General features: G+C 56.1%; 1 protein-coding gene across 3 annotated transcripts in view; it reads left to right on the top strand.

The window, feature by feature from the left end:
• The first annotated feature begins 1,921 nt into the window (after nucleotides 1–1,921).
• Nucleotides 1,922–26,911, top strand: part of NTRK3 (neurotrophic receptor tyrosine kinase 3) — a 292,308-nt gene continuing 267,318 nt past the window's right edge. For 2 of the 3 annotated variants that reach the window (XM_039217007.1, XM_039217000.1), the window contains exon 1: nucleotides 10,660–10,907. In XM_039217007.1, coding sequence (XP_039072938.1) covers nucleotides 10,660–10,907 — 248 coding nt within the window. Of the gene's footprint in view, nucleotides 1,960–10,659; nucleotides 10,908–26,911 lie in introns of those variants that run through there. The other variant, XM_039217016.1, reaches the window with a different exon arrangement.

The raw sequence follows: 26,911 nt of genomic DNA, 5'->3' as shown, positions 1-26,911 counted from the left end.
CGGAGGGAGAGAAAAGTGGGAGTCAGGAAGCAGGGCTGATATTTAAAATGTTCTATTCCGTAATCTTCGGATCAGAGCTAACAGATTACAAGCATGGCTTCTAACTCAATCTGGCACAAGGGAATGAAGATTTCCCCCAACCCTCGCTCCTAGGTAAGCAGCCTCGTGCTCAGGGCCAGAGTTTACCTTCAACACACACACCCTCAGCCCCCCACTCCCCATCCTTGGGCACCCCCCACCCCCGCCCAAGTGCCTGCCCACCTGCCAGCCACCCCCCCACCCCGCCCTGGGGCTCACTTGCACAGCCCAGCCCCCTGGAGCTTCCTGCCGCAGGTGGGGCTCCACGCCTACCCACTCCTCCAAGCCCCATCTCTCTGTCACTGCCCACGCCATCCCCCAGGCTTTGAGCACACACTTGTTCACCTCGTGTAAGATCAAAAATAAACTCTCTCTGGAACCTGTTCAAAGGCTAATGTGCATCCTCTCTTAATTATTGATTTGTTTATTACAGACGCTCGGGTAGGATATTGAAGGCGGCCGCTGTGCTCAGGGCCTACCTCTAGAACCCCTACCCCTTGCCACGGGAAGGCTGGGAGAGTGATCTTGTCCTGGGGAAGGGGACAGCTGGCTGCTGGGTGAAACCCACCCACAGGGGAGGTTGCAAACTAATCCTGCCCCCCAACAAAGCCCAGACTGGCCCAGTGATCACAACAGAGTCCTCCCACTCTCCTCTTCCCTGTTACAAGGAGTAATCCACCCCCCCCCCCCCCCCGCAGAGGGCTGTGGGCATACAAAAGGGAAGGCTTGTCATCACGCAAGAAGTGGTTCCGTGGTGAGGTGGGCGTAGCGGCTGGGGGTTAACACCTGCCTCCTACTGCTGCGTACCAGCTGGGTGACCTTGGACAAGTGATGTGACCTCTCTGGTTCCGTTTCTTCCTCAGGGCGTTTGTGAGGAGTCAGTGAAATCATGCCTATGAAGGGTGTAGAAAAATGATACACCTAGAAGTCAATACATCGTGGCTGCTTTTGTCATCCCTTTCCTCGCCCTCATTCTGGTTCTTTCGTCCCTGGAGCTCCAGGGTTATAGGAGATGTCTGCTGCGGCCCTTGCAGAATGTGGGGGCAGCCTCTGGAAGGCCCCCACTACATGTAAGCACAGTGGGGACCCCGAGCCTGGGCACGGCCATGAACTCTGCAAGAAAGGGGACAGATCCTTCAGACCAGTGCTCTGTGGAAGTCCTGCCCAGCCCTGGGCGAGGGAGGCACAGACCTGGTCACTGGAAGCGCGGCCTCCAGGGCACACCGGGAAAGGGTCACAGCCATCCATCCACAGGGTCGGGCTCCTGGGGCTCTCTCTTTTAGAGTCCTGAGGGTGGTTCTCGAATTTGACATGGGGAAGAGGGCATCCGAATGTCTCCCGCCTTTTGAGGGTCATTTGCCTTCCACCAGTTAAAGGAGTACATGGTCTGTGTCCAGGCTGGGTCTCTGGGGCCCCCTCCACACTCCACGCCCTTACCTCAGAGCTCAGGGGGTCTGGCCTGGGCTCTGGCCAGGCCTCACTGGGGCCAGTTTGTACCCCACCCCCACTTCATCCCCTGTCCCCCCCAAAGCCCAGAACTCCCTGGGCTAGGCTTTTGTTCCCTCGGTTCCCAGGCAGTGCAGCTGGTGCTGTGGGCTGGGGAGGGGGTGGCGGACGGCAGCAAGCCTGTGGGAAGGAGCTGTCTCTTGATTCCAAAGGCGAGCATGGCTCCTCATGTCCCCTCCCCCCAACATAATGCTTCCCCAATTCCCACACTGGTGTCTCAGCAAATAAGACTTTGTGTTTTCTTTTCTTTTTTTTTTTTGTGGTTTTCCACTTGCTCTTGATACTCTTAAATGTGTGTGCTTGCGTGGTTCCCAGCAACCGTCAGCACCAGAGAGAACTGGAACCGATTTGGTAATGTCTTTCTTTGAGTCCCAGGTATGTTGGCAATGTCTTCCTCTCCGAGCCTGAGGACTTTGGGGCATCACTTCTGCAGGCTTCTGATCTCCTGGAGGTCTGTGCTGCTTTAAGAAATAGAAGCCAGGATGGTTTCCAGTAAGCAGAGAGGGCAGAATGTAAGAGCACCTACTATGGGAGTTGAACCATCTGGGAAAGGGTGGGGCGCCCAAGGAAGAATATCGAGGAAAGGAAGGGAAATGATAGAGCTACATTTTTCAGGCGAGGAAGGGTGAGGCTCAGCACGGTGACAGGTGTGCCCAGGTGTCCAGCCAGCAGGTGCTGGAGCTGACATCTGAACCAGATTTGCCTGGAACTAACACACGGGCTTTAGCTGCCCCACTGAAGAGAGAACATAATGAGAGGTGTGGACAGAAACCATTGCTGTGGCATTTCCTTCACTCTCAGATCACCTGGTGGTTGATAATCTGGCAGGCAGATCAGGTGTGAAATGCTGATGGAATGTGCAAAGGTCCTGGTATCCACTGCCTGGTCAGAAGGAATCAGTGGCTGTCATTTGTGCAGTGTTCGATATCCACGAGGCATTTTTACATTCTGGATCACTGGTCCCCCATGTGGCAGAGGAGGATGTGAAGGCTCAGAGAAGCCAAGCAGCATGCCCAAGGTGGCACAGCCCATAGGTTTTTCACACTAAATGAACAAATTAGTTCAGAGCTGAATCTGGAAGCCAGTGTTTGAGGCAGGGCAGGGTAAGGTGTGATACAGGCTGCTTTGCTGAGAAGCAGGTGGAGAAAAGAGCACTGTGAGAGGTGGTGAAGGCATAGCAGGAGACTAGGTGCTGAGTATCATGGCTGGATTGGCTGGGAAGGACTATAGGATGTAGTTGGGCCCAAAGAGTTGGGAGCAGGGCTTGGTTTCTGCAGGACAGAGGCCACCCTAGTGGGGCTCCTGGGTCTGGGCTCAGCCCCCAGCTCGGCTGGCTGTGAAGAGCTCGTGAGAGCCCAGGTGGTCTGGCATTGCCTTGGAAACTGCTGTTCCCATCCTTCTCCTGACTGTGGAACTGAGATCAGGAGCTACTTATCTTTCTGTTCTCGAAGCCCCTTGATAATTGCTCTGCCAGGGACAAGTTTACAGCAGCAAGCATAACTCGGGTGGAGAGGAGGTAGTCAGCTCAAGGCACACCACGTATGCCCCAAACTTCTCTTAGGGACATGTGAGGGGTTTCAGGCAGCAAATACATTAAATCACCTCCAAAATGTGTGATGTCCACTCTTCCAGGGGCCACTGAGGGAGGTCCCCAGAGAGAACAGCAGGGACAGGTCCTTGCCCTGTTGGTGCTTTATAGACTGACACTGAGCCCTTATTTACAATGTGTTGAAAGGTTTTTTTTCAAAGTGCAGGGTTTCCCTTAACAAACATGTATAAGGCATCTGTAACTTCTCGGTTCTGTTTAAGGGGATGGCAAATCAGTACATAAAACAAGCAAGGTCCTTGTCCTCAAGAAACTTACATTTTAAAAGCTGGTAGTGACAGTGGGGAGCGGGAGGGGCACCTGGGTGGCTCAGATCATGATCTCAAGGTCCCTGAGTTGGAGTCTTGCAGGGGTCTCTTGTGCTGAGAGCTCAGAGCCTGGAGCCTGCTTAGGATTGTGTCTCCCTCTCTCTCTGCCCCTCCCCCACTCCTGCTCTGTCTCCTTCAAAAATAAGTAAACTTAAAAAAATAAATGAAATTAAAAAAACAAAAGCTGGTAACAGGAAGAAGATTGCCTGAAGAATTAGAAATTCACCTAGAAGGCTCTGCCCCACCTTGTCCATTTCAGCCCCCCCCCAGCTCCTCCCCTCTCAATTTCAGCTTCCCACCTTGTCAATTTCAGCCCCTTCCCCCAAGTTCAACTTCCCACCTTGTCAATTTCAGCCCTTCCCCCAAGTTCAACTTCCTACCTTGTCAATTTCAGCCCTTCCCCCAAGTTCAACTTCCCACCTTGTCAATTTCAGCCCCTTCCCCCAAGTTCAACTTCCCACCTTGTCAATTTCAGCCCCTTCCCCCTAGTTCAACTTCCCACCTTGTCAATTTTAGTTCCCTCCTCTGCCAAATAAAGGCCATTGGCGTGGCTGCCCTTGGCTCAGTACAAAGTAGCTAGGTGTGTAAGTTACTGCCTCAGGCTCCGAGGAATGTGTGTATGACAGAGGGTGGGTGTGACAGTACGGTCCTCCCAGGCCACCCATACTCAAAGCCTCTTCTGGTGCCTTCTGGGTGCTCATCCGTCTGGCTCCCCGGGAGCCTGGTGATTCCTAACACCTAGATTTTATTCCTTGAATCCAACCGTCTGCCCTCCACCCTGCTCTGTGTAGAACCTGCACTGGACTTGGGTGGGAACCCCCTGCTAGGCAGGACAGGTGTCTGTGTGGCACAGAGTTCCAGCCCAGCTCACCTGCTCTCAGCCAGTGGTGACTCAGCAGGAGGCTACCCCTGGGCAGAGGAAAGCTAGCCCTCCTACTCCCCAACCCCTGGAGGAGCAGCAGCCCGGCAGGAGAACCAGGGAGGGCCCCTGGGGTACTTCTCAGGGCCGGTGCCTTGTTCCCCAGGACGCTCAGGCCTGGGACCTTCCCTGGCTGCTGGCAACTCTGGGGTCTTGGAATGCAGCTGAGAACACCCATGGGTGGAGGTTGCAGGAGACAGCCCCACAGCTCAGGCCCATGCAGTAATTTGCTAGGGGGTGCTGTTTCCTGTGTGTGTGTGTGTGTGTGTGTGTGTGTGATGAGATTTAGGGTGACCAGGGTGTCTGGCCCTTGGTGGATGGTTGGTTGGTCCTGCTTGCAAGCAGGAAAGCCTTCTGGGTACCTCAAAAGTGGAATAATGAAGCTAACACACACAGAATGCTTACTAAGTGTCAAGCACTGATCAAGGTGCTTTACTGCATTATCTCACAACCAGCTTGTGAGTTAGACCCTGTTGAACCCCTACTTTGCAGATGGAGAAACTGAGGCACAGAGAGTTAAGTGTCTTGCCCAAGGTCAAACGCTATTGAGTGGCTCAGTCATCTCACTGGGTCTATTACTTGAAACCATATTTAGTTTTGTTACAGTTGCCTACTCTCTTGAACCCAAGGTCCCAGCACCTGTAGCCTGCATGATTTAAACAATACTTTACAGGGGCCATCAACAAACCTGAATGCATTACTAATGACCATAGTGGGGAAGGATCAGAAAACTGTGATTTTGAAGCATATAGGGAGGGCACTGAGGATATTTTGCTCGGAGAAGAGATGAGAGGTGGGCACCCTGCTGACTGGCTTGTAGAAATGAGACTAGACTTTCCCTTGGGGTTCTAGGTGGTACCTCTAGACCAGCTTCAGGGAGGCTGATTTCATTATTTCAAACTGAAGGCCATCCAGGGAATAAAGCTGTGTGTGGACAGACTGGGAGGTCGTGGTTGGTATGAGCTTCCTGTCGCTGAAGGTGTTCAAGGGGGGATAGATTGAGCACTTGAGAGATGTCATGAGCAGATTTCTGCATCAAGTAGGGCTGCAGGTCTTTGGCCTTGTGTGTGCTTTCCAGCCCAGTCTGAATCTCCCATGCTGAGTAAATAGAAGCAGTAGAGAATCACCTGGGCGGCATCTGTGGTGAGGAACCCCAAGCCCCCTCTAGACGCTCCCTCCAGAGCAGCACAGGAGATTCTACGTATCCTCAGAAAATAATGGACAGCAGTGAGAGGCAAGGGGCTCTGTGCCCCCCTGGAGGTAGCTCCAACTTCCTGGCAGGTGCATGCCCAAGGCCCTGGGACTTGAGTCAGGGTCCTGAGCTGGGGCATCCCGTTGTTAGATTTTCCTGTTTCCTTTGACATCATGGGGTCAGTGGGGCTTTCACCCTCCATGTATGATCAAAACTCCCTCCTTGGCACCTGGCCTTCTGGATACCATTACATGTCCCCAGCCTCCCACCATGCCTTTCCCCCTCATATCTTGAGTTTGGGTCACCCAGGAAACAGGCTTCTTTCTCACACCCAAGTCCAAGTTGACTAGCTCCAATAGCCCTTTGGAATAGCAGGTTCTTCAGGGCACAGTTTTCCCTCCGTCTCCTCTGGTGCTCTCCTAGTCACTGCCAGTGTGACCTTTCCTTTCCCAGCTCAGAGTTCAGGCAGTAGGTCCCATTTCTGCTCAGACTGGAAAAGTCTGGCAGCACAGCTCCTGGATTCAGGCTGACACCGTGGGAGTAGGGCGTGGTGGGTGAGTCCAAAGTGCCTGGCGTCTGGCCTGCATCCCTGACATGGCCACTGCTTTTGGAGCGTGGGTTCATGGAAAAGCAAATGTGGCTGGGTTTAGAAAGGCAGATATACGAAGGGTGGGCCAGCAGAGGTCTGGAATGGGGGGGTGGGCACTGGGAGGGGACGACTCCTGGGTCAGCTTCTTACGTTTGTGTGTCTACTGAGTCTTCCCTCCCTTCTTCCTTTCCTAGATGGCAAGGGGTTGTGGCTTTGGGGGTACCTGATAAACAAATAGTCAAGGAGGAATCTCAGGTGCTCACACAGCTGGAACGGGCCCCTTGGAGTGAGACAGGTGTTCAGTTTTCTTTGGGTCGCAGGGATGTCGGACCACTGTGCTCTAGGAGGTGGCCTCCCCCGTGGCCTGATGGGGGACCACATCCAAATCTTGGGTTCCCACCTTCTCTAAATCCTAGCTACCAACAGGGAGCTGCTCCAGTGTAAAGGGTTTCTAAAACTTTCCTTCCAAAAACATTTCTTTTTATTTTATAGAGGGAGAGCACAAGAGAGTGAGACCAGGGGAGAGGCACAGAGGGGGAAAGAGAGAGACTCTTAAGCAGGATCCATGCTCAGTGCAGAGCCCAACGTGGGGCTCGATCCCACAACCCTGGGATCACAACCTAAGCTGAAACCAAGAGTCATTTGCTCAACTGGCAGGGCCACCCAGGTGCCCCATCTAAAGCTTTACTGTTAAAAAAAAAATTTTTTTTTTTTTGCCCACTGTGGCCTCTCTGATGGTTCAACTGGGGCTACACTGCTAAGTTTCCTCATTTCCAAGACTGCAGCTGCAGGAAGAGATGGGAAGGATTATCCCAATCGGCAGGATGCTGAGCTGGGTCCTGATCTCCGGGACGCAGTGGTGGCTGCAGACTGAGAATCACTAGGTGTCGGGCATTATTCCTTGTGAACCAAGACATCCTTACCAAGGAGACAAGACACCCCAAATGCCCTGGATCCCTATTGACCAAGAGGAGGGTGTCTCCAATGGACACCTTCTCCTGCTTCCTCAACTAAATCTAGTTTATCTCAGGGGTGAAGAAGTATTGCAGCAAGAGCGTATTATATCCCTGGGTGAGGTGAGCAACTTCTTGAACTTACAGTGAAACTTCCTAAGTTTGTACTTACCAAGGCCTCGGCATCTGAAATACTGTTTTTTTTTTTTCCTTCCCACCCTAATTGAATAATATTCTGAGAATCCGCACCACTGGTCTCTTTTCTCACGTCTCTCCAGCCCAGGTCCATGGAGAATCAGAGGATATTTAGGCTGAAAGGGACTTTGGAAGTCATCTTTGTACTTTTCAAACTGCAACGTGCTTGCCAACCGCCTCAGGAGCTGGCTCGAATGGATTTTCTGGTTTAGTAGGTCTGGGGTGGGGGCCTTAGGTGCTGCATTCAAAGAACTTCCAGGCGATGCGGACACTGCTGTCCAGAGGGTCACACCTCGGATAGCAAGGTGCAACTTAGTCATTCTACAGATACGAAAGCTGAGGCCCAGAGGCTTGGCTGATTTGCCGGTGGTCAGAACTGGAACTCTGCTCTCTCTACTCCTGGTCTATCATCTGCTTTAAAAAGGGCCTTCCTTTGAAGCGGCCACTTCCTGCTCAGGCCCAAGGCTCCAGGATAAACAGAACATCCCATCTTAATCCCATTTTACTGTTAGGATGAAAGGCTTCTTGTTCCATCAGGGCCCCTAGCTTCACAGCCTGCATTTTTATCATCTCCAAGGGGGTTTTAAAAGTTTTTTTTTTATTTGTTCTGACTTACGGACACCTCCCCTTTTCTGCTGCAAGTGGTAAAAATCATCTCTCTCTCCCCAAAAAGTGTGCCAGCCATTGTTTAGGTACAACTATATTCAGTTACAGGCTGGAGAAGTCCTGCTGGGCGCAATCCATTTGGCGGTCTCTGCTTTTTGGAATCTCCCCTGGGGTGGTCTGAGAAAGGTTCTCTGTCTGTCTCTGCTGCCACCTGCTACGTCCTGAGGCCCAACTTTGGTTCTGCCTCAGTTGCCCAGGCTCTCAGATATTCTCCTGCGGCTCCCAGAATAGGACTTTAAGGGCAGGGAGGTTCCCAGCGGACCAAGGGTATCAGGGGTTTGGCCTACGGCCAGTAGGAACTGGTCTGCCAGACTAAGGAGGTCTCCACTCTCTGTCCCCTCCTGCTGGTGGGAGGGCAAAATGCCAATCTGGGGACAAGGCTCTAATGGCAACAAGGGGGTAAAAGTCTCACCGAGGCCGAGGGAACGCAGAACGTCAGGGGAAGTAGGGAAAACTGCCTTTTATAGACATGTTCCTTTCTTTCCTTTTTTTTTTTCTCTTCCAAGTTTACTCACAGCGACAGTGCCACTCGCAGGCGCCTGGTCTGTCTGTGGTTGCGCCTGGGGTGGGCGGGTGGCACCCGCATACCCCTTCCCCCATCTTGCCTGCAAGTTGCATGACCTGCATCGGAATCCATAGGGGGGCGGGGGAGAAGCCTTTCAGACGCTGGATGCAGTTGAATTCAGCGTATTCGCTTCGTCGCCTGCCCTCATCCAAGACCGGGGAGGAGAGCCCAGCTTTCTTCTGCGTGTGAATGCTGTAGTGTGTCTGCCTGCTCGGACTTCCCTAACCCTTTCTTTTCCTTTCCCACAGCGAATGCTCTGGTTTTCTCGGCAAACAGCTCACACTTGGCATTTTGACGTTTTATTAAAAAAAAAAAAAAGCCCTACCCAGGCAAAAAGCAGGGTCCCTTCTCTTCTCCCGGTGGGATCTGAGCTCGCGTCGAAGGCTGCACCTGCTCTGCGCCCCTACCCGGAAGGGGTGCTTGTGTGGGAGGGAAGGAGGGAGGTTCTGCGCCCCCGAATCCGGAGAAAGCAGCCCGTCCGCCCCCTCACCGGGCAGTCAGAGCAGGGCACCCGAGAGCCGAGCCCAAAAAGCCGGCCTCTAACGGTGCCGATCTGCTTGCCAAAAAATGCCCCTTGCATCTCAATTTCCCTGGCCGTTTTCTCTCGCACGCGCGGCTCGCCCGGGGCCACCTCGGCTCCGCAGCGCAGCCCCTGGGGCGCGGGTTCCATCCCTCCCCGCCCCACGCTGAATGCAAAGCCCACCGCCGAGAAGGCGCAGGGGTGCGGGGGCACCAACCCCGCCGTGCCCCGCCGTGCCCTCCCAGCCGAGCCCAGCTCGCGGACTCTCGATCACGGAAATAAGTGTCATGTAGACAGAGGACCGCGCATCCGCGGCCCCCAGCCCCCGGCTCTGGGTGCTTCTCTGCGGCTCCAGTGCGCTCCCGCGCCCCCCGCCCCCGTCGCCGTCTCCGGGCCTGTGCCCCCCACCCAGGCTCGGGAGCACTCCCCGGTCACCTCGGCTGCGTCCGTTTCACTTCCTCTCGCGGTCCGGATTGCAGCAAAACACCGGGCAGCGCGAGGGCCAAAAAGTGGAAAGGAGAGCGCCTTTCGGCGTCGCGCAGCCAGCTCGCTAACTCCCCCTCCCCAGCCCAGACCCTCTCAATCCCAACTGCAACTTTTTCCCTTCCGTCTCGGTTTCCCCTTGGCCGCGGCGAGCGGGCGCCGGGGCCGCGAGGCGTGGAGCGGACGGGCGGCCGCGCGGCTGCGGGTGGCGGTGCGGGCGAGAGCCGCGAGCCGGCGAGTGGGTGGGTGGGTGGGGAGGGAGGAGGGGAGAGGACGGGCGGGGAGGGAGTGGGGTGTGGGGAAGGGGAGGGGGAGAGCAGGGAGGGGGGAGATTCCGCTCTTCTGCCGCTCCCAGCCGGGGCGGGGGGCGGGGGGAGGAGGCCGCGAGGAGGGAGGGGAGGAGGGAGGGGAGGAGAGGGAGGGAGCGAGCCGAGGAAGACGCTCCGATAACCCGTGCGTTTCGTAAGGCTCTGAGCACTTGTACATTTCTGCAGGCGCGCGGCGAGCCATTCGCGGCGGCTGCTGCAGCTCCGACTGCATCTTCCTCCTCCTCCTTCCCCCGGGCTCCGGGTGTGTGTATGTGCGAGTGTCTGTGTGTGTGTGTGTTTTGCAGGTGTGTCCGTTTTAATTCTGCCCAGTAGGTGGGACTTGGTGACTTTGGCACCATATTTTTCCTTTCCTTTTTTTTTTTTCCCCCCTTCTTTTTCTTTTTTGCCTTCCCACCGTCTGTTGCAACCCTGCAAAGTCTCGGAGTCGGAGAGCGCGGCTCGCTTCCCGAGCCCCCGGACCCGGCGAGCCGGCGAGCGCCGAGCCGGCCACCATGCCAGGCAGACCGCGCCACTAGGCGCTCCCCGCGGCTCCCACCCGGCGGCGGCGGCGGCGGCGGCGGCGGCAGCGATGGTTTCAGACGCTGAAGGATTTTGCATCTGATCGCACGGCGTTTCAAAGGCAGAGGCCCCCCCTCCCCCTTCCCCCCTCCCTCGCCGTCTTTGTTTCCTTCCCCCCCCAGCTCTCCCCACTCCCCCCACCCCACCCCCCTCTCCTCTCCTCCTCCTCTTTTTTAGAAGCCGCGATCGGAGATGGATGTCTCTCTTTGCCCAGCCAAGTGTAGTTTCTGGCGGATTTTCTTGCTGGGAAGCGTCTGGCTGGACTATGTGGGCTCCGTGCTGGCTTGCCCTGCAAATTGTGTCTGCAGCAAGACTGAGATCAATTGCCGGCGGCCGGACGACGGGAACCTCTTCCCCCTCCTGGAAGGGCAGGATTCAGGGAACAGCAATGGGAACGCCAGCATCAACATCACAGACATCTCCAGGAATATCACTTCCATGTAAGTCGGGCGGCAGCTCCCCCAGCCCGCCTCCCCTCTCGCCCCGCGGCTCCCCCGCGCCCGCCCGCCCCGGCTCGCCGCTGCCCGCCGGGCGCGCGTCAGGCTCGCCGGGGCTCGGGAGATGCTCCCGGGCGGCGGAGTCCAGGTGATCCGGCCCTGGCGCGCGGGAGCCGGGGCTCGCGCGCGCGCCTCTCCCGGGAGGGGACCCCGGCCGGCCGAGGGCGTGCGGGGCCCGGCCCCCGCGCCCGCCCCCGCCCGCTGTGGCTCGCCGAGCCGGGCTCCTGGCCCCCCGCTGAACAGCAACAGTTTGGCCACGCTCGAGTGGCATAAAGTAGGCGAGGTTCGATTCCCGGCGGCGGTGGCGGCGCTGAGCCGGGAGGGAGGGTGACGGGGACTGCTCGCCATCCGGCCGAGATGTTTAACTATTTCCTTTTGGAAACAGCAAAGCGCGCTGACAAGTAAACAAGTTGGGAGCTGGCTGCTCGCGGGGAGACTTTGGACATGTCGAGGCCGTCATGGACGCCTACCTCTTCCCTCTCCCTCTCGCCCGCCCTCTCCAACCCCATTTTGGGCATTTCCGAGACACCCCCCGCCTCTCCCACCGTCATCTGCATCTGGGCGCCTACGGATCCCGTCCTTGGGAGCTTTGACGACTGCTCCCTCCGTTAATTCCGAGTCAGGATGGAGAGCGGAGCACAGGGGGCTGGCGCATTTTGGGGCCGGGGGGTTATATCATCTTGCAGATCCGTATTTCGGGAGAATCCAACTCTGACTGGCGTTTTGCTTGGTTCTGCCCCGCCTGAGTGAGACCTGGGGTGGCCTGCATTTCCCGCCCCTCCCTCCCCTACCTTGGGTAGGGATAGGGGAGAGAACTGTGAGTCGAGAGAAAGAAGAGCTCAGGGTCCGGGGAGGCTGGCCATTTTTTCTTCCACTGACCTCAGGGTCAGGTGACACCCCTCCCCCCCCCCCATTCTGACATCCAGAGAAGGGTGTGGACGGCACTGGGGTTGTCCAGGGGATAGCTCTCTTACCCCATTCCAAGGTCCACACCCCTTGGGGTCCCTCGGAGTGGGTAGGAAGCCAAAAAGGGCTCACGCTGAGGTCCTGGCTGGGGCCTGAGGAAGGCATTTGGGCTTCAAGACCTGATGGGGCGGCCAGGCTGGGAGCGATTGCAGCCCTGCTCTCCCAGGAAAGCCCGCCAGCCCCATTGGCTTTGTGGAGAGTGTGCTCCTGTTCTTGCAGCTAACAGTTTGAGGAAGTATATGGCCCAGGAGGTGTCTCTGATTCCTGGTCCAGGAGACCAGCTTGACCCACATCTTGGCTTTGCCACTCAGGCCCTCACTACCTTCAAGGAGTGGACCTGGGATGGTGGGGGTCGGAGGGATGGGGGGGGGTGGAGGGGAGCAGGGGCTAAGCAGGATGGACCCAACTCTGCCTCTGCTGCTCTGCAGGCCACAGCATTCCAGCACCCCCAGGATGCCTGGAGGAGGCTCCGGAGTGGGATCGGCAGAGAAACTCTGGCTGGGCTGGGAAGTGCACCATCAGGGCTGTGGGGGTGGGGTGGGGAGAGCTTAGCAGTGGATCCTGGGGCTCAGGAGCTGGACCTAGGGATTTGCACGGGGATTGGCGGGTCAAGGGTTGGAGAGAAGGTGCCTGGTGTGCATCTCTGGGAGCTAGGGAGCCTCATTCGGCTTGTTCTCTGCTTCGAGGACATGTGTGTCTGTAGGAAGCCAGCGGGAGGCAGGGCTGGCCACAATCACGTACTCTCTTCTGTAGCCAGGCAGAGGTGTCGCGCCTTTGAAAACGATGCTTGGGGAAGCAGTTTGAGCGGGGAGAGTTGGGTTGCTCTTTCCAGGCAAACGGTCCAAGATGGAGGTGCCAGAAAGGTGGCTGGTGGGTGGGGATGGGGCGGTCTCTTGTCCCCTTGGCTGTTGGAGGACCCCAGTAGGACATACAGGATGTCAGTGAGCAGGGAGTGGAATGGGGGACCGTGTGTGTCCCCATCCTTGTTTCAAGGCTCTGCCTCCGGGACTCCTTTCCTTAAATCCACCCGACACCTAAGAGCCTGGGAACTGGGCTCCCTCAGGAGCTGCACAGAGTGACAGGTGGGGAGGCGGGTCAGAGGTCATGGGTCTGATGACCCTTCCTCACCCCGCCTTTTCCCCAGTGCCCTGTTATATCTACGGCTGGCATTGACTGAACTCGGGGAAGGGCCTCGTCTTCTAGCCCAGAGGCAGGGGAGATCATGATCAGCCTGGGAAGCAGATGTCATTGGTTCCTATTTTACCCGAGAGGATGGAGGCTCGGAGTGGCCAAGTAATGTTCCTTGGAGCACGTAGCCCCACTGGTGAGCCAGGCTTGTGTCTCTGTCTGTCCCAACACGGAGGCGGCGGGGGGTGGGGGGGAGGGCTGGGGGGTTCCCTTCTGCCCAGCAGCCTGAGCAGGCTGGAGGAGGGCCCTGGGGGCAGACAGAAGCTCTCACTACAGGGCAAGATCCTCCTTCAACATGACCTGGGAAGGGGGATTGAGTGGGAGCCGGGGCTTGGCCAGAAGACAGCGTGTACTTCAGATTTCTGGTACCCTCACAGATGTGGAGTCGAGGGGTCCTCCAGCCTTTGATCAGCCTGAAGCTCTTGCTGGTGTGTGCCTAGGGCTACAGCTTGGGCAGAGTCTGGGGGATGAGGAAGAGGCTGGGATGAAGCTGGATTTTCATCAGGCCCGGCTTCCGGAACCTGGCAGGGGTGGCTTCCACAGAGGTATCTTCTTGTTTGCAGGGCTGTAGAGTTCTGAGGACCCTTTCTCGGTGCTTAACTGATGATACCTAAATTTTAAGATGGACGAGAGATTTCCTGTGGTCTTTCTCCCAGGGTTGTGTGCAGAGTGGGTCTTGTGTACCTGTCGTTGGAGGCTGGTCAAGGGTGCCTGTGATGGGGGAGGTGCCGTCCCATTAGTATCAGGAGTGAATCAGCTGCAGGGCATCAGGGTAGAAGTGTGGGTCTCCCCTCCGCCCCGCCCCAAGGGTCTTCCCCCTTGGCCTCTTTCTGTTTAGGAGGCCATTCCTTTGCCTCTCGAGCTCAGGGCACACAGTAACCTCACCTAGAAGGGTCCAAGCGCTGCCGCGCCCTGGCCCCACCAGGCTCTGACGTCACAAAGGCAGAGGGCGGTGGCTGGGAGGTGGGCCCACTGTCTAGGTCAAGCCTGCTGGATCTGAATGGTGCCTCCTTTGACTGTCTGAAGATCAAGGGCGAGGAGATGGCTCACAGGGCCCAGAGTTCCTGGGACTGGCTGTCGTGCCTTGGGAAGACCATGAGCTCTTGGCTGGGACTCGGAGCTACCAACTTGGCCTCTGCAGGAGCCACCCCAGGATCGCTGGTGTTTACAGCTCTCTGGTCCCCTATATGTCCCGTCTTCCCTGCAGGCCCTTGCCTGGCTGGGTGAAGGATCATTTGTGCTTTGGCTGCTGTATTGGCTCCATGATACTCAGCCTTTCTAAGGATCAAGGGAAGAGCCAGCCTTGACAATTACTGTTGAGAGCTGGGATGCAGGCAGGGGTGTGAGCCAGGCCCCAAGGGCATCATGGAGCCCAGCCAGGCTCTCAGGAGTGAGTCTAGGCCTGAGGGAGGCAGGCTCAGTTCAGAGGCCTTTGTGGTCAGATCGGAAGGCGGAGTGGTGGCAGCCTTGGGGAGTGGGGCACTTCTGGGATGAAATCTGGGGACCCTAGACTCCAGAGGCCCTGGGATTTTGGCTGGAGACAGTCTTCAGCCCCCACAAGCCCAGGTCAGTCTTTCCAGGCTGACTCTGGGGTCCAGGGTATCATCTTCGCAGCTCCAGGGGGGACCTCCGCACATGGCAGATTTGGGTAAAACCCTAGCTTTGAGAGTGTTTGGGAACTGGTCCCTGGAGGGCCGAGCCTGGAGCCTGGGAGGCAGCTCAGGGTCCTGCCTGGCTGAAGTGGAGGGTGCGGCTGTGAAGAAGGGAGGGGCCCGGTGTCTGCTCCACTGGGATGCTGTCTGTCCTTGGCCTGCCTCCCTGTCTGCTGTATCCTTTTCCTCTCCGACTGGTGGGGGACTAGGCCCTTGCCCCGGCTGGCTCTTGAGTGGGAGTGTGGGTGGGCCGTGACCTTCCCTTGGGACGACCTTTGCCAGTATTGTGGCATCTCTCGCCCCTGGACTCCACTCCGTGGTTTATACTGGGATCACAGCACCATCTCTGGCCTCCCTTTGGGGCCTCCAGGTGGCCAGAGTGAGGGCAGGCTTAGAGAAAGGGATGAGTCCTACCCCTGGCCCTGCCCCTAACCCAACATGAACATTAGGAGGGGACTGTAGCCTTTCTGAGCCTGTAAATCCAGCTGTGGGTTGAGGCCATGGGATGGTGCCCCTTCTAGCTTGGACATCTGCCATCCCAAGGCCCAAGGAGCACCCCAGCGAGGCTCTGTGACGCCACTTCTAAGGGCACCATCTTTGGGGTTGGTGCTGACCTTCATCATGCCGCCAGGAAGAGGGGAGGGGTGCTCGCTGTCTGGCCACTGGCCATTTTCCCCTTCCTTCTTCCTTCCCTTCCTACTTCTAGAGAACTCTGGCTTACCCAGAAGGAGCCACACAGTTTGGAGTCAGCTGCCCAGACCAAATGTCACACTTAGCCATGTACTGGGGCCTGCGGCCTCAGAGGCCAGACCCCCAGCTTCATGGCTCTCTGTTCTCTGCCCTGCGCTCACGACAGGAAGGGGACCTCCCTCTGCCAAGCTTCCAGTCATTGCCCCAGCAGAGACCTCCTCTGGAGGCCAGAGGAACATGCTAGAGCTTCCATTTCAAGTGTCTAGAAAAGGGAATGTTTAATATTTAGCATGTGGACTGAAGATACACAAGCATATGACTTAATAAACAGGAGCACTCTGGGGTTACAAGATAAAATTTTTATTGCTAAAGCATGCATAATCGAAAAAGCCTTGTGTCCATAATCAAAAAGGCTTAGAAAGGCCTGGGTTTGGGAGGGGGGTGTGTTGACAGAAAGATAAGTGACCCTGAACCCCGGGCTCCCCCTCTTGGCTCTGTTCCAGGGAGGGGTGGGTTGATTGGCAGGGGGAGCAGGGAAAATGAGAGGAGGGGTCAGGCTGGGTGGCAGAGGGGAATCTTGGCACTGGACCCCAGGAGGGCCAGGCTGGTTCCCCACCATCTCCTAGTACCCACCAGGTCCTGCCTTTTGTTTCCATCTAGCAAATTCTTTACCTCCTGAACACCTCAGCATTTCTCTTATGCTTCCCAGTTTACAGTGGTTGGGTTACTTTGGCTACTTGAAGTGCATAAGCAGGGATCATTAGTCCCATTTTACCGATTAACCAAATAAAGGGTTGAGTTGCGTATCTCCCAAAAGGAAAGCTCTAGAAGAGTCTCATGACTCCCTTCTGTGGTGCTCTGATCTTGACCTCTCTGATTTCATAGACTCTTCTCTCTGGTGGTGGTCCTTTGGCTGGACATCCCATGGCTCCATTTTTATCCAGAAAGTTCTCTTTCTCCCACGGGGGCAGCATTCTGGAAATGTCCATCTGTGAGGGATTGGAGGACGGCTCAGAGTCCTGGCAGATGGAACTAGGTGTGGCCTGAGTGGAGGCTGCATTTGCCCCCCATGGGATCTGGGGGTGGCGGTCTGAGGCAGCCAGTCAAGTCATCCTTCATCCCCTGAGCCTCGCTGGCCTTCGCCTAGGGAAACACATACTCCTGGGGACCAGGCTTGTTCGGTGCTCCTCTTTGATGAGTTGGATCACCAAGGATGAGGACGCCCTGAAGCTGTAACAGAAGCCTGGTGCCTGCTGGAACCCTGGGAACCCCCATGAGGATCCTCAGTTTTGTGCCTTCACTCTGCGTGCAAGGCTCACCAGAACTCAGGGCAGGAAGGATGACTTCAGGCTCCAGGGGCCCTCCAGAGGCTCAGACAGAGCCAAAGACCTGCCTATGGCCCCTCGGGGTGGCTGGGAGGTCTCTCTCCCAGATGCTGGGGCCGGCGCCACCGGCTTCTGCTCTGTCAAAACCAGAGCCTTGCCCACAATTATGTCTCCCTCTGGGGCGATGTTTCCAAATCTGGGGTCCCCAGAGGCAGCAGCTATGTGAGGCTGGCAGCCCCAGAGCTCTTCGTAGCCTGCAGCCCATGCCAAGAGATTCACTCGGTGAGGCTTTCTGCTCTGCTCTGTTTCCATGCAGGGCTGTGGGCTCAGCTGGCTTGGGAGCCCATCCTTTCTCTCCAGCCTCGCCTCTGTCCCCCAGCCCTACTTCCATCTGCTTTGTCTCATCAATAGTGTGCCCGGTCTGGACGGTGGGAGATTAGGGATTCCTTTCTCAGAATCATCAAGCTTGGAGAGGAACATGGTGGCTGGGTTTCCCCAGCTGGTCCTCGGAGCCTGGCCTCTCCCTCGCTTTGGACAAACCCCTTCCCTCTTCTGTTTCCTTATCTGTAAGTTGAGCATAGTAATAACTACTACTTAGCAGTGCTCTGAGGGACAGTGCCATGCATCATACCCAGCAAAGAGAAAGCTGTCGGTATCTAATAACTTGACAACAGCTAGCTTCTGCTGAGTGCCTCCTGTGTTGTAGACGCTGTTCCAAGCACTTTAGAAGTAATATTTCATTATGGCCTCATGCAAACCCTATGAGAGAGGGACCATTAGTTAATATTAATCCCATTTTACAGAAGGGGGATGAGCCCAGATAACGAATTTGCCTTGCTTAATTTTGCACAGAGCAGTCTGACGGTTAACGTTAAGCTGTACTGCCTGGACTCTTGTTCTCTTAGGCGTGCTCATATATACTGGTAGACACACACGTTCGTAGAGTCATTCGTGAATACATGGCCATTGTACTCAATTAATAATTAAAAGGAGGGTAGACATGAGGCCCTAGAAGGGTCGTTCATTTTGTAACATTCCAGTTCTGTGGATGAGAATTGCCCTGGCAGTGGGGTCAGAGGGGAAGGCGAATGAGAAGATGGCTATGGGGCTGGCCTGGCAGCCAGGGTCATAGACAGGCTCTCACAGTCGGGGTGGCTGGGGGCCTACCTCCTGACCTGCTCCCCAAGCACCTTCCCCCAGGGCGGCGTCTCAGCCAAGCCCTCATCCCAGGCCTCCTTGACCACCCCGTGGGGTCTTGGCGCCTTAGGTCAGGTCAGCTCCCCCCGACCAAGTGCTAACTGAGTCTGGTGGGGATTCAGGAGGCCAGCGGCTGGGTCCCTGTCAGCTGCACTCTAGGCTCTGTCCCTGACTGCCCATTGCCCGAGAGAGCTTGGGTGAGAGAGTAGAGGGCGAGGGGGCTTCTTGCAGGTAAAGCTTTGGGGTTTCAGGACTGCTGGTGGAAGGGGAGTGTCTGCAGTGCTGAGCAGCTCGAACCGCAAGCTGGTGTGGAGAGCATCCTCCCTGACGCCTAACTCTTCTGGTTAATTTCTTGCTGCCTCCTCTTCCCTTCCTCTCCTCCACCCTTCTCATGCCTCAGCTGTGCCCCTCTGCTCATGGAAGCTCCCTACCCGCTGAGACTGGGGGGCCCATCTTGTGGAAACACCCCATTTTTGCTGCTGCTTGGCTGGATGGCCCACGGCGTCACAGAACCTCACTGGCCTTGATTTTCCATTCTGGGAGTTGGGTCACCCCTGGAAGTTGGCGCCAGTCTCTCAACACACGGGGTCACGGTCAGAGAGATGTGGTAACATGCTCCGTGGGCTGTCTAAATGGCGGGGTGCCATGAGGATTGTTCCCATTTCTAGATCTCTGGGAGTATTTTTGAGTTAGGAAGGAGAGCAAGTCTTTGAAGCATGAATCTGATCCAGAAAGGGGTTCAGAAATAATTGGGGTCCAACCCAGGTTTACCAAGGAGGAACGTGGGGCTCAAATAGGTGGATGGGCTTGGTTCAGTCACCTAGCGAGTCCTGGCATGGGGTCCTGTCTGCCCAGCCGGTGTGGCTTTCCTTCCCCACCCTCTGCTAGGGGCTGCTGTGGGGCTGAGGGACTTGGGCGCTTCCAGAGGAAGGGAAAGGAGCCCTTCGTCTCCTGCTAAGACAGACTGAGACTCTTAGATTCGCGGTCCTAACCTTGCTGCCTCCTATGGGAAACTGGGCTGCGTGTGCGCATACGGGGGTGTCTTTGTGCACGCACAAGTGCCTGTCTTCTGTTCGCTGTGCACATCACGTCTGAGGTCTTCGTAAACAAGCTCCAAAGCCTTTGGCTTCCTGCTGGCCAAGTTCGGCGACGTGCAGACCCCCCGTGGCCACCAGAGGGCAGTGCTGCGCATGAGACGGGAGGAGCTGGGGATGTGGCTGGAGCCTGGTGAGATGCGCCCTGGCTGGCAGGACCTGGCTGTCAGACCCTTTCTCCAGCCAGGGATGAGCAGGGAGGCCAGCTGTCCCCGAGGCGGGGCCTCTCTCTGCGGAGCCAGTCCTGCCTTTATCATATTTGCAGCCTGGCCACAGGAGTCTCCTGGACTGAGCTCCCCAGAACATGGCTGGGGGAGTGCCCTGGGTGGAGGGAAGTCACTGCTCTCCCTCTCTGGGCTGTCTCTGTGGCAGCAGCGGTGGGAGGGATCTGCACATTTGCACAGGGGTGATGGAGATGGATGAATGGGACATAGTTCTTGCCCACGAACATCAGTCTCGATGTGACACAGAGCAGCTGAGAGATACTGGACATGTTACGCTGCGGGGGTTCGTGTCACAGACGAATTGAGCTTTATGAACTCCCCCGGGCTGTTTGATATACTGGCCCAAGTGTGGGGGGGCATCGTCACTTCTCTCGTGCCCCCCTTGCCTCAGGCCAAGCTTGGGAATCACTTAGACACCATGTGGCTTCTCAGTAAATACCAGGTCCTGATAATTACCAGGTGCGAGAACTTGGTGCTGTCTTTTAGTCTTTTCTAGACTCTGTCTCTCCCTCAGAGCTCCCTGTCTAAATAGATGGGCCTTGCCTGGACCAGCTGGTTTGGACTGTTTCTTTTCTGTGAGTCTCTTTTCTGTCTATTCCAGGCAGTCCCGTATTTGAGCAGGGCGTGGTCTTGCTCTGTTCGCTAGTTGGTCTACACAGGAGCCCTGCCCCACTTATGTGGTTGTGGCTTTGGAGACGGGGTCTTCTGCTTTTGTGGTGGGTCCTGCGATGGTGTCCTGGGAGCCATCGTGGGGCTGTAGGCGGGACCCTCTCTGTTGTGGTCAGTCGTTCCCCACCTACTTGCTTTTGTGAGGCTGGTATCCTGAAGAACAGGGGTGAAGCTGACATTAATCCCCCTTCTGCTAGGCTGGAGGTTGTTTGTGTATGCATCCCTGCTTGTGGATGGCTTGAGATTGTAACTGCCTCTTACCAGCACTGTGACCTTGGGCTGGCTACTTTTTTGATCCTCAGTTTCCTCATCTGGAAAATAGAAATAATGCTAATAATGCAGTAATGCTCTTGTAATTTCGTGACTGTATGTGCATACCCATGCGCGTACCCGCGCACACACGCTGTTCATCTCATTTTCTCCCTCTTCTCATTACCACACTCCAGAACTTGATCCACACGAGCACAGATACTTTCCGTGGCTCTCATCTGTTCTTTCTGCTTCCAGTCTTTCCTTCTTCCAGCTCATCACGCTCACCCTGACAGATTAAGCTTCTAATTCAAGGCCTTCTGTTAGAACAATGCGGGCACCCAAGATTTTCAGTGGTTCTTTTGTCTGGGAGGCAATTCAGTGTGGTAAGGAGAATAGTAGTTGCTCTGGCCACGCAGCCTTCGGTTTAGATCCCGGCTCCGCCCCTGTGTGAGCTTACTCACATCATTAACCTCTCGGAGCCTCCGTTTCCTTATCCTAAAAATCAGGCTAACTGTGTCCACCTGTAGAGTAGTTGGCAGGATTAAATGAGATTATGGTAGGTGCCTGGCACGTGATAGGTGCATAGAGGCCAAATTGGCATGTGGTACAGTGGGAGTCTCACAGAGGTGATGGGCAGCGACATCTCGGGGGCTGGGAAACGTGGGACTAGAGGAAGTTATATGGGGGAGGAGGCACCTGGGGTGAAGCTGAAGGCGGGAACAGAAGGCCCGAGATAGAGTGTATTTAGAAAAGGTGGCAAAGTGATTAAAGCGCATGTCTTTTAAAAGAACAGGGAGACAGCTGGTTCCCAGATAGACTCAGCTGGGACACCAAGGGGCAGAGTGTCCCAGGTGCTCTAGGTGTGGAGAATTTCTATGCAGACTAATTCAGGAGCACCCAGCCTCTTGCAGATGGGGTCCCATAGAGTTTTACTGCTATTCATGCCCTGGGTAGCTTCTCATTTGCTAGATGATCCTCTTCCAGGCTATTGTAATTGATTGAGCCTCTCAGCTACAGATGGGGCTGTGGGACCAGTCCTGGGAGAAAGGATTTAGGAATCCGGTGGGAAGGGGGTGCCTACGGAATCTTCCAGTCCACCCTTCAGGGCCTTCCATTCCCATTCCCTCCAGTTCCATGTTCAGCCACAAGAGGGCACTAGACCATGATGTCTGCAGGGAGGGAGGCAATGGTTTGCCTGCCTGGTTGGCATTGTGCCTTTGATTAAAGTTGGTTTTCTCCCAGGTTCTGGCATCTCTGAGGGCCACGGTAAAACCATTTGATTTAACTAGAGCCCATAGCTCCATAGCTCAGAGTCTGATATCCCAAGGGAGGCTAAATTGTGTAGCGGGAAAGTCGTAGAATTTGGCATCAAACTCAGGTTCCAAGTACCTGCCCTCCCCGCTGCTTGTTTTTTGTTTTTGTTTTTAACTTTGAGTAAGTTATTGAATTTCTCTGGGTCTCATTTTCTTCATCTGCAAACTTAAGGTGTTTTGGGAGGTGTTGCTGTCATGAGGATTAAATTATATGATGTGTGAAAAGTGTCCTGAACGTGGTATATACTCCATGGTTGGCCATCTGTCTCTTTCTGGAAGAAAGATGAACTTAGGACACAGGGCAAGAGTTATTTATGGGATCATGTTGGCCTCTTGGGGTCCTCGGACTCGCCAAGGAGTGCTCTATGGTTCCGAGTCACTGGGGCGCAGCAGTGACACCCAGTGGCTGGAGGGAAGAACAGTAGTGTGCTGGGCTGGGCTGGGTTGACACTGTTGGGGTGGGTGAGATTGAAACTGCATCAGGGGCAATGGGCTTCGGGGGAATCTGTCAACCAGATTTCTTTTCCCTTCAAATGCTAGTGGCTAGAGATGATTCTCTAAGGTCATGAGTGTGATGGTGGTCATTGGGAATATGTGTGGCCTGGGCCAGCGCTATGAGGTTACGTATTGTGGAGCACATGTGTCCGACAGAGTGACTTTATCATAGCCAGCCAATCCTGGCATCTAACTGCCAGACCCTTCCTGGTGTTTTTTGGAGTGCTGCTCTTTGGGAGGTGCTTTAGTTCCCACCAGTGTGTCTTTTTGGCCCCAGCCTCCAGCCACAAGACTCAGAATCTCTGAGGCTCAGCATGTTTACCTGGAAAATGGCAAGGGGAGGGAACACTGGGCTGGTCAAATGGGAGGGTTTTGTAGCTTGGGTCTTTGGATATGACTATCAGGAATTGTTTCAGGCCGTGTGTGTGTGTGTGTGTGTGTGTGTGTATGAGGAGTATGTGGGATCACATGGGAGGGGGGTTAGTGGTAATTGCTAAGCTTCAGGCTTTCCTGGGGCAGAAAGTCCAGCCTGGAGAAGGGAGGGGCCTTCCCCCAGCAGAGGTGGGGTCGGAACTGGGGAACTGGAATTTGCTCCTTACCTTCAGGAGCCTCTTCCTTACGTACCTGAGATTCAGGAGGGAACCTTGGCAGACGTGCTAGGCTCAGGAAGTTATTTAATATCAGCTTTGCTCCAGATTGTGTTTCTGACTCCTTGCCACCTCTTAAGTGGCAGTCATTTTAACAAATGTGGCGGTGAGACACCGAGTGGGAAATAACATGAGAGAGTGGGGAAGGGGCTGGGCGTGGGGGAGGGTGTAGCTTTATTCCCTTGGCAGAAACCTCCTCTTTGAGGCAGTTGCAGGGAGAGAATAATGGAAGGGGAGGTGCGGCCCCTCGATGCCCCTGGCAGTGAGGGGAAGGGCCTGACTTCCTGGGTGTGTGGCCTGTGGCTGCAATTCTCTCTTCTCTGTGGGAAGGCCCTGTGCCCCACGGGCTGGCTGGGCTCCTGTTCCTGGGGAGGGGTGCAGGGGAGGCCTTGTGTTCATTTTTCAAAGGCCTGTCTTCCAGGTGCGTAAGAGACCGCTGACCGGGGCTGGTGTTGGGGCGCGTTGAGCCCACTGTGGGTGCTGAGCTGCATGTGCGCCTAGGCTGTGGGTGCCCCGCCCCTGCTGCCTGCCTGCCGAGGCCCATCCCAGCCTCTGGACTATTGGGGAAGGGCCAGCCTGGCCCTTCCTCCTGCAGGATCCGGAGACAACGGAGTCCCCTCTCTTTCTTATTCGTTCCAGCCTCCGGCCACATGCCAGGCATGGGGCTGAGCCCTGGGACACTACACGGAGAAGATAAAGGACCATGGCCCTTCCCTCTTGGAGTTTATAGGTTTTTTAAAAAAAAGTTTTAAATGTTTACTTTTGAGAGAGAGAGAGAGAGCACAAGTGGGAGAGGGTCAGAGAGAGAGGGAGACAGCATCTGAAGCAGGTGCCAGGCTCCGAGCGGTCAGCACAGAATCCCCGGTGGGACTCCCAGCTCAGGGATCGTGAGATCATGACTTCAGCCGAAGTCAGACGCTTAACCGGCTGAGCCACCCAGGGGCTCCTAAAGGTTTTTATTTTAAGCTTATTTATTGTGAGAGAGAGAGAGAGAGAGTGAGAGAGTTAGAGCATGAGTGTGGGAGGGGCAGAGAGAGAGGAAGAGAGAGGGAATCCAAAGCAGGCTCCGTGCTGTCATCGCAGAGCCTGATGCAGGGCTCGAACTCATGAACCATGAGACTAGGCCCTGAGCTGCCACCATCTGAGCCACCTAGGTGCCCCCACTCTTGGAGCTTAGAGTCGAGTTGGGGGTGGTGAGCCTTCGTGAAAGGAGCGACAGCTGCAAGGGCCATCTCAAGAGTAGAAGGGGCAGGATTTTAGAAAACTCATGTAATGTGAAGGAAAATGCACATGCCTGAAAACGCGCCTAACCTGCGGTGGAGAGGGTGCAGTGCTCCTAATCGGAGATTTACAGTTTCTGGACTCCCCTGTTGTCAGGCCCATCTATTGTCAGAAGAAGCGGCAGAGTTAACTTGTCAGGGTTGTGGGCCCCGGTCGTGAGGTGGCCACTGGCCTTGCTGTCGCCTGCAAGGGGCTCTGTGGTATATTCGGGGAAGCCACGCATGGAAGGCAAGGGGCGGCTGCATTTCTGCTCCCGTCACTTTCTTTTTTTTTTTTTTTTTTTAATGTTTTATTTATTTCTAGGAGAGAGAGAGAGAGCGTGAGCGGGGGGGGGAGTGTCAGAGAGAGAGGGAGTCACAGACTGAAACAGGCTCCAGGCTCCGAGCTGGCAGTCAGCACAGAGCCCGACGCGGGGCTCGAACCCACGAACCGCGAGATCGTGACCTGAGCGAAAGTCGGACGCTTAACCGACTAAGCCACCCAGGCGCCCCTGCTCCCGTCACTTTCTGACCTTGGGAGACCAAGATTGGCTCAAGGTCACCCCTGTTAGGATGATGGCCCCCGCAGCCGAGGGGAGAAGGGCCGGGGGACAGGAGGGAAGAAGGCCACCAGCCGTGTGTCCATGAGTGGGTTGCAGATGCTCCTTCATTCTCCAGCTCTGCATTTGTTCAGCGTGTTTATCTGGGAGCATCTGAGGGGCAGCTGCTTTTGTGAGAGCTGGGAAAACATCGGTGAGCCGGACAGTCGAGGTCTGTATTCCCCTGTAGTCACAGGATGTGGAAGGTCAAGACCTTTCTTCTGGAAAGCTCCCTTGACCTAGCTCGTGGGAATCTCCCTCCAGGCTGCAGGCTGTAGGGGAGCTGGGTCAGGGGTGCTGAGGGCACAGCCAGATTCCCCTTCCTCCCCCAGCCAAGCTCCTGGGAGGAAGTCCCCTTGGAGGGTGGTCTGGGTGAAGGAGAGCCAAGGGTGGGGGGGATGCCTAGTCGGTGCACAGAGAATTGCTCCTGTGCTGATACAGGGTCAGCCCCCTGCTTCCGTCTCTGGGCACGCAGTGGACACTGCGTCCAGGCAGCGCTGGGCCACCCCCGGCCCTGGTGGGGAGCAGCACACTCCCCCTCCTCCCAGCTCAGAGCAGCCTGGGGCCCCCAGGGAGCATGTGTGACCTTCTCCCTCCCTGACTCTTGTTCTGGCTTCAGTGTCCAGAGTAATTTCCTGTCCTTTTGCAAATGGCAAGTGCTCTTTCCTGCCTCCCCGCCCCACCTGCCCCAGTCCTGGGACACAAGCTGCCTCCCCCTCCCCTCCCCCTCCCACCCCGACATGCTAGCCTGTCTGCCTGGGCTGCTTTTGTCCGGACTCTGGTCAGGGGTGCGCCGGCCTTGGGGCTCCACCCGTTCCCTTTCCTGGTGTCTGTCCTTACCTGCCCCCAGGCGAGTCGATGGAAGAGGGTGGCGTGGCTAGGGTCTCAGTCCCGCTGAGACTTGAGACTCTTGGGTTCCAGCCACGCGCCCTTTATGGCCTCAGGCTCCTCCATGTTTTGGTTTCTCCCCTGTGCTGGGAGCGCCAGTGGTGGGGGGGTTGCGTTTTATTTGGCTCTGTGTCCCCAGAGCAGCCAGGACCTAGTAGGTGCTCAGTGAAGACCCACTGGGCGGGATGGGGGTGCTGCCGGCAGATTGTCTCCCGGATCTAGGACCGATCCCAGCTTGGTGACAGTGCACTTGCCTCGGCCCAGAGCGCTGGGCATCTCCCCCTCTTGGCTCTCCGAGGTTTGCCCTCAGCAGAGGAGCCTGTTGGAGGCGCCTTCTAGGGAAATGAGAACTCATCACAGGGAGAGCAAACCCTTGCAGTGACTGTGTTCCAGCGGCTACTGCAAGGACCGGCTTATCTTAAGCCTCTGTCGTTATCCGCACAGCCCGATGGGGCAGGTACCGTTATCAGCATCATTTTATGAAAGCACAGGGAAACTGAGGCAGGGGGAGGCTATTGAACTTGTTCTCGGTTGGTCGTTTGGCCAGTAACTGGCAGAACTGGGGTTTGAACTGGGCACGTCAGGCCCCAGGGCCCCCTCTCATGCCCCTGGTGGTATCTCGTTCTCGCCGGCCCCTATTTCCTTTAGTCCTGAGCCCCACCTGAGCCCCCGCAGCGCCCAGGTGCCCCTCGGCTGATAAGACCTCACACGGTGCTCATCTGTGATCTGTGGAGGGGCCTTTGGGATCTGGCAGAGATTGAGATTCCTGAATTCTGTGGCCACAGGTATTTCCAGCCACGTCCCAGAAGATGTCTTCTGAGCGAGGGCACTGGGGCAGAACGGGGTGGGGTGCTTCTTGGGCCCTGTCACTACCACCAGTTTACTGGGTGAGTCTGAGCAAGGCGCTGGCCATCTCTGGGCTTCCATTTTCTTGCACTTAAAACCAGGAGTCCCGCCCAGGTGATCTTGGAGGGCCTTTTAGGCTCTGACCTCTGATACTTCAAAATGGCGTGCCTGGGGACCGGCCGAAGATTAGAGGGGGCTGAGACTGCAGAGGATTTCGTTAGTGGCGGTCCTATGTGGGTGGGGCGGGGGGTGAGGGGACTTGTGGGAAAGGACCCCGTGGTTCTCACACCTGTGCGTGCATCCCTAGCCCCAGGATGGCTTGTGGAAGCGCAGGCTGCCTGGCTCCACCCCAGAATTTCTGATTCCTGTTTGTGGTGGCAGCTGAGGACTTCCTTTCTAGTGAGTCCCCAGGTGATGCGGGTGCTGCTGGCCCTGGGACCACACTTTGAAGATGACAGCTGCGTCTATGGCTTTCGGGGAGCACTCCCTGGAGATCAGAGCTAGGGTGGTATTCTGCATACATCTTTTTGCAAATTTTCCCAGGCCATGAAATGTTTGAGTACTTCCATTTTAGAAGCTCACTGCTAATCCACTCCCAAGCATATTTTGACGGGGCCCACCCAGGTGCCGGCTTTTCTCTCCA

Source organism: Hyaena hyaena, unplaced genomic scaffold (genome assembly GCF_003009895.1).
Source record: "Hyaena hyaena isolate Hyena2069 unplaced genomic scaffold, ASM300989v1 scaffold_13, whole genome shotgun sequence".
NCBI lineage: Eukaryota > Metazoa > Chordata > Mammalia > Carnivora > Hyaenidae > Hyaena > Hyaena hyaena.
Note: the sequence above shows the minus strand (reverse complement) of the source record. Positions and strands in the feature narration are given on the sequence as shown.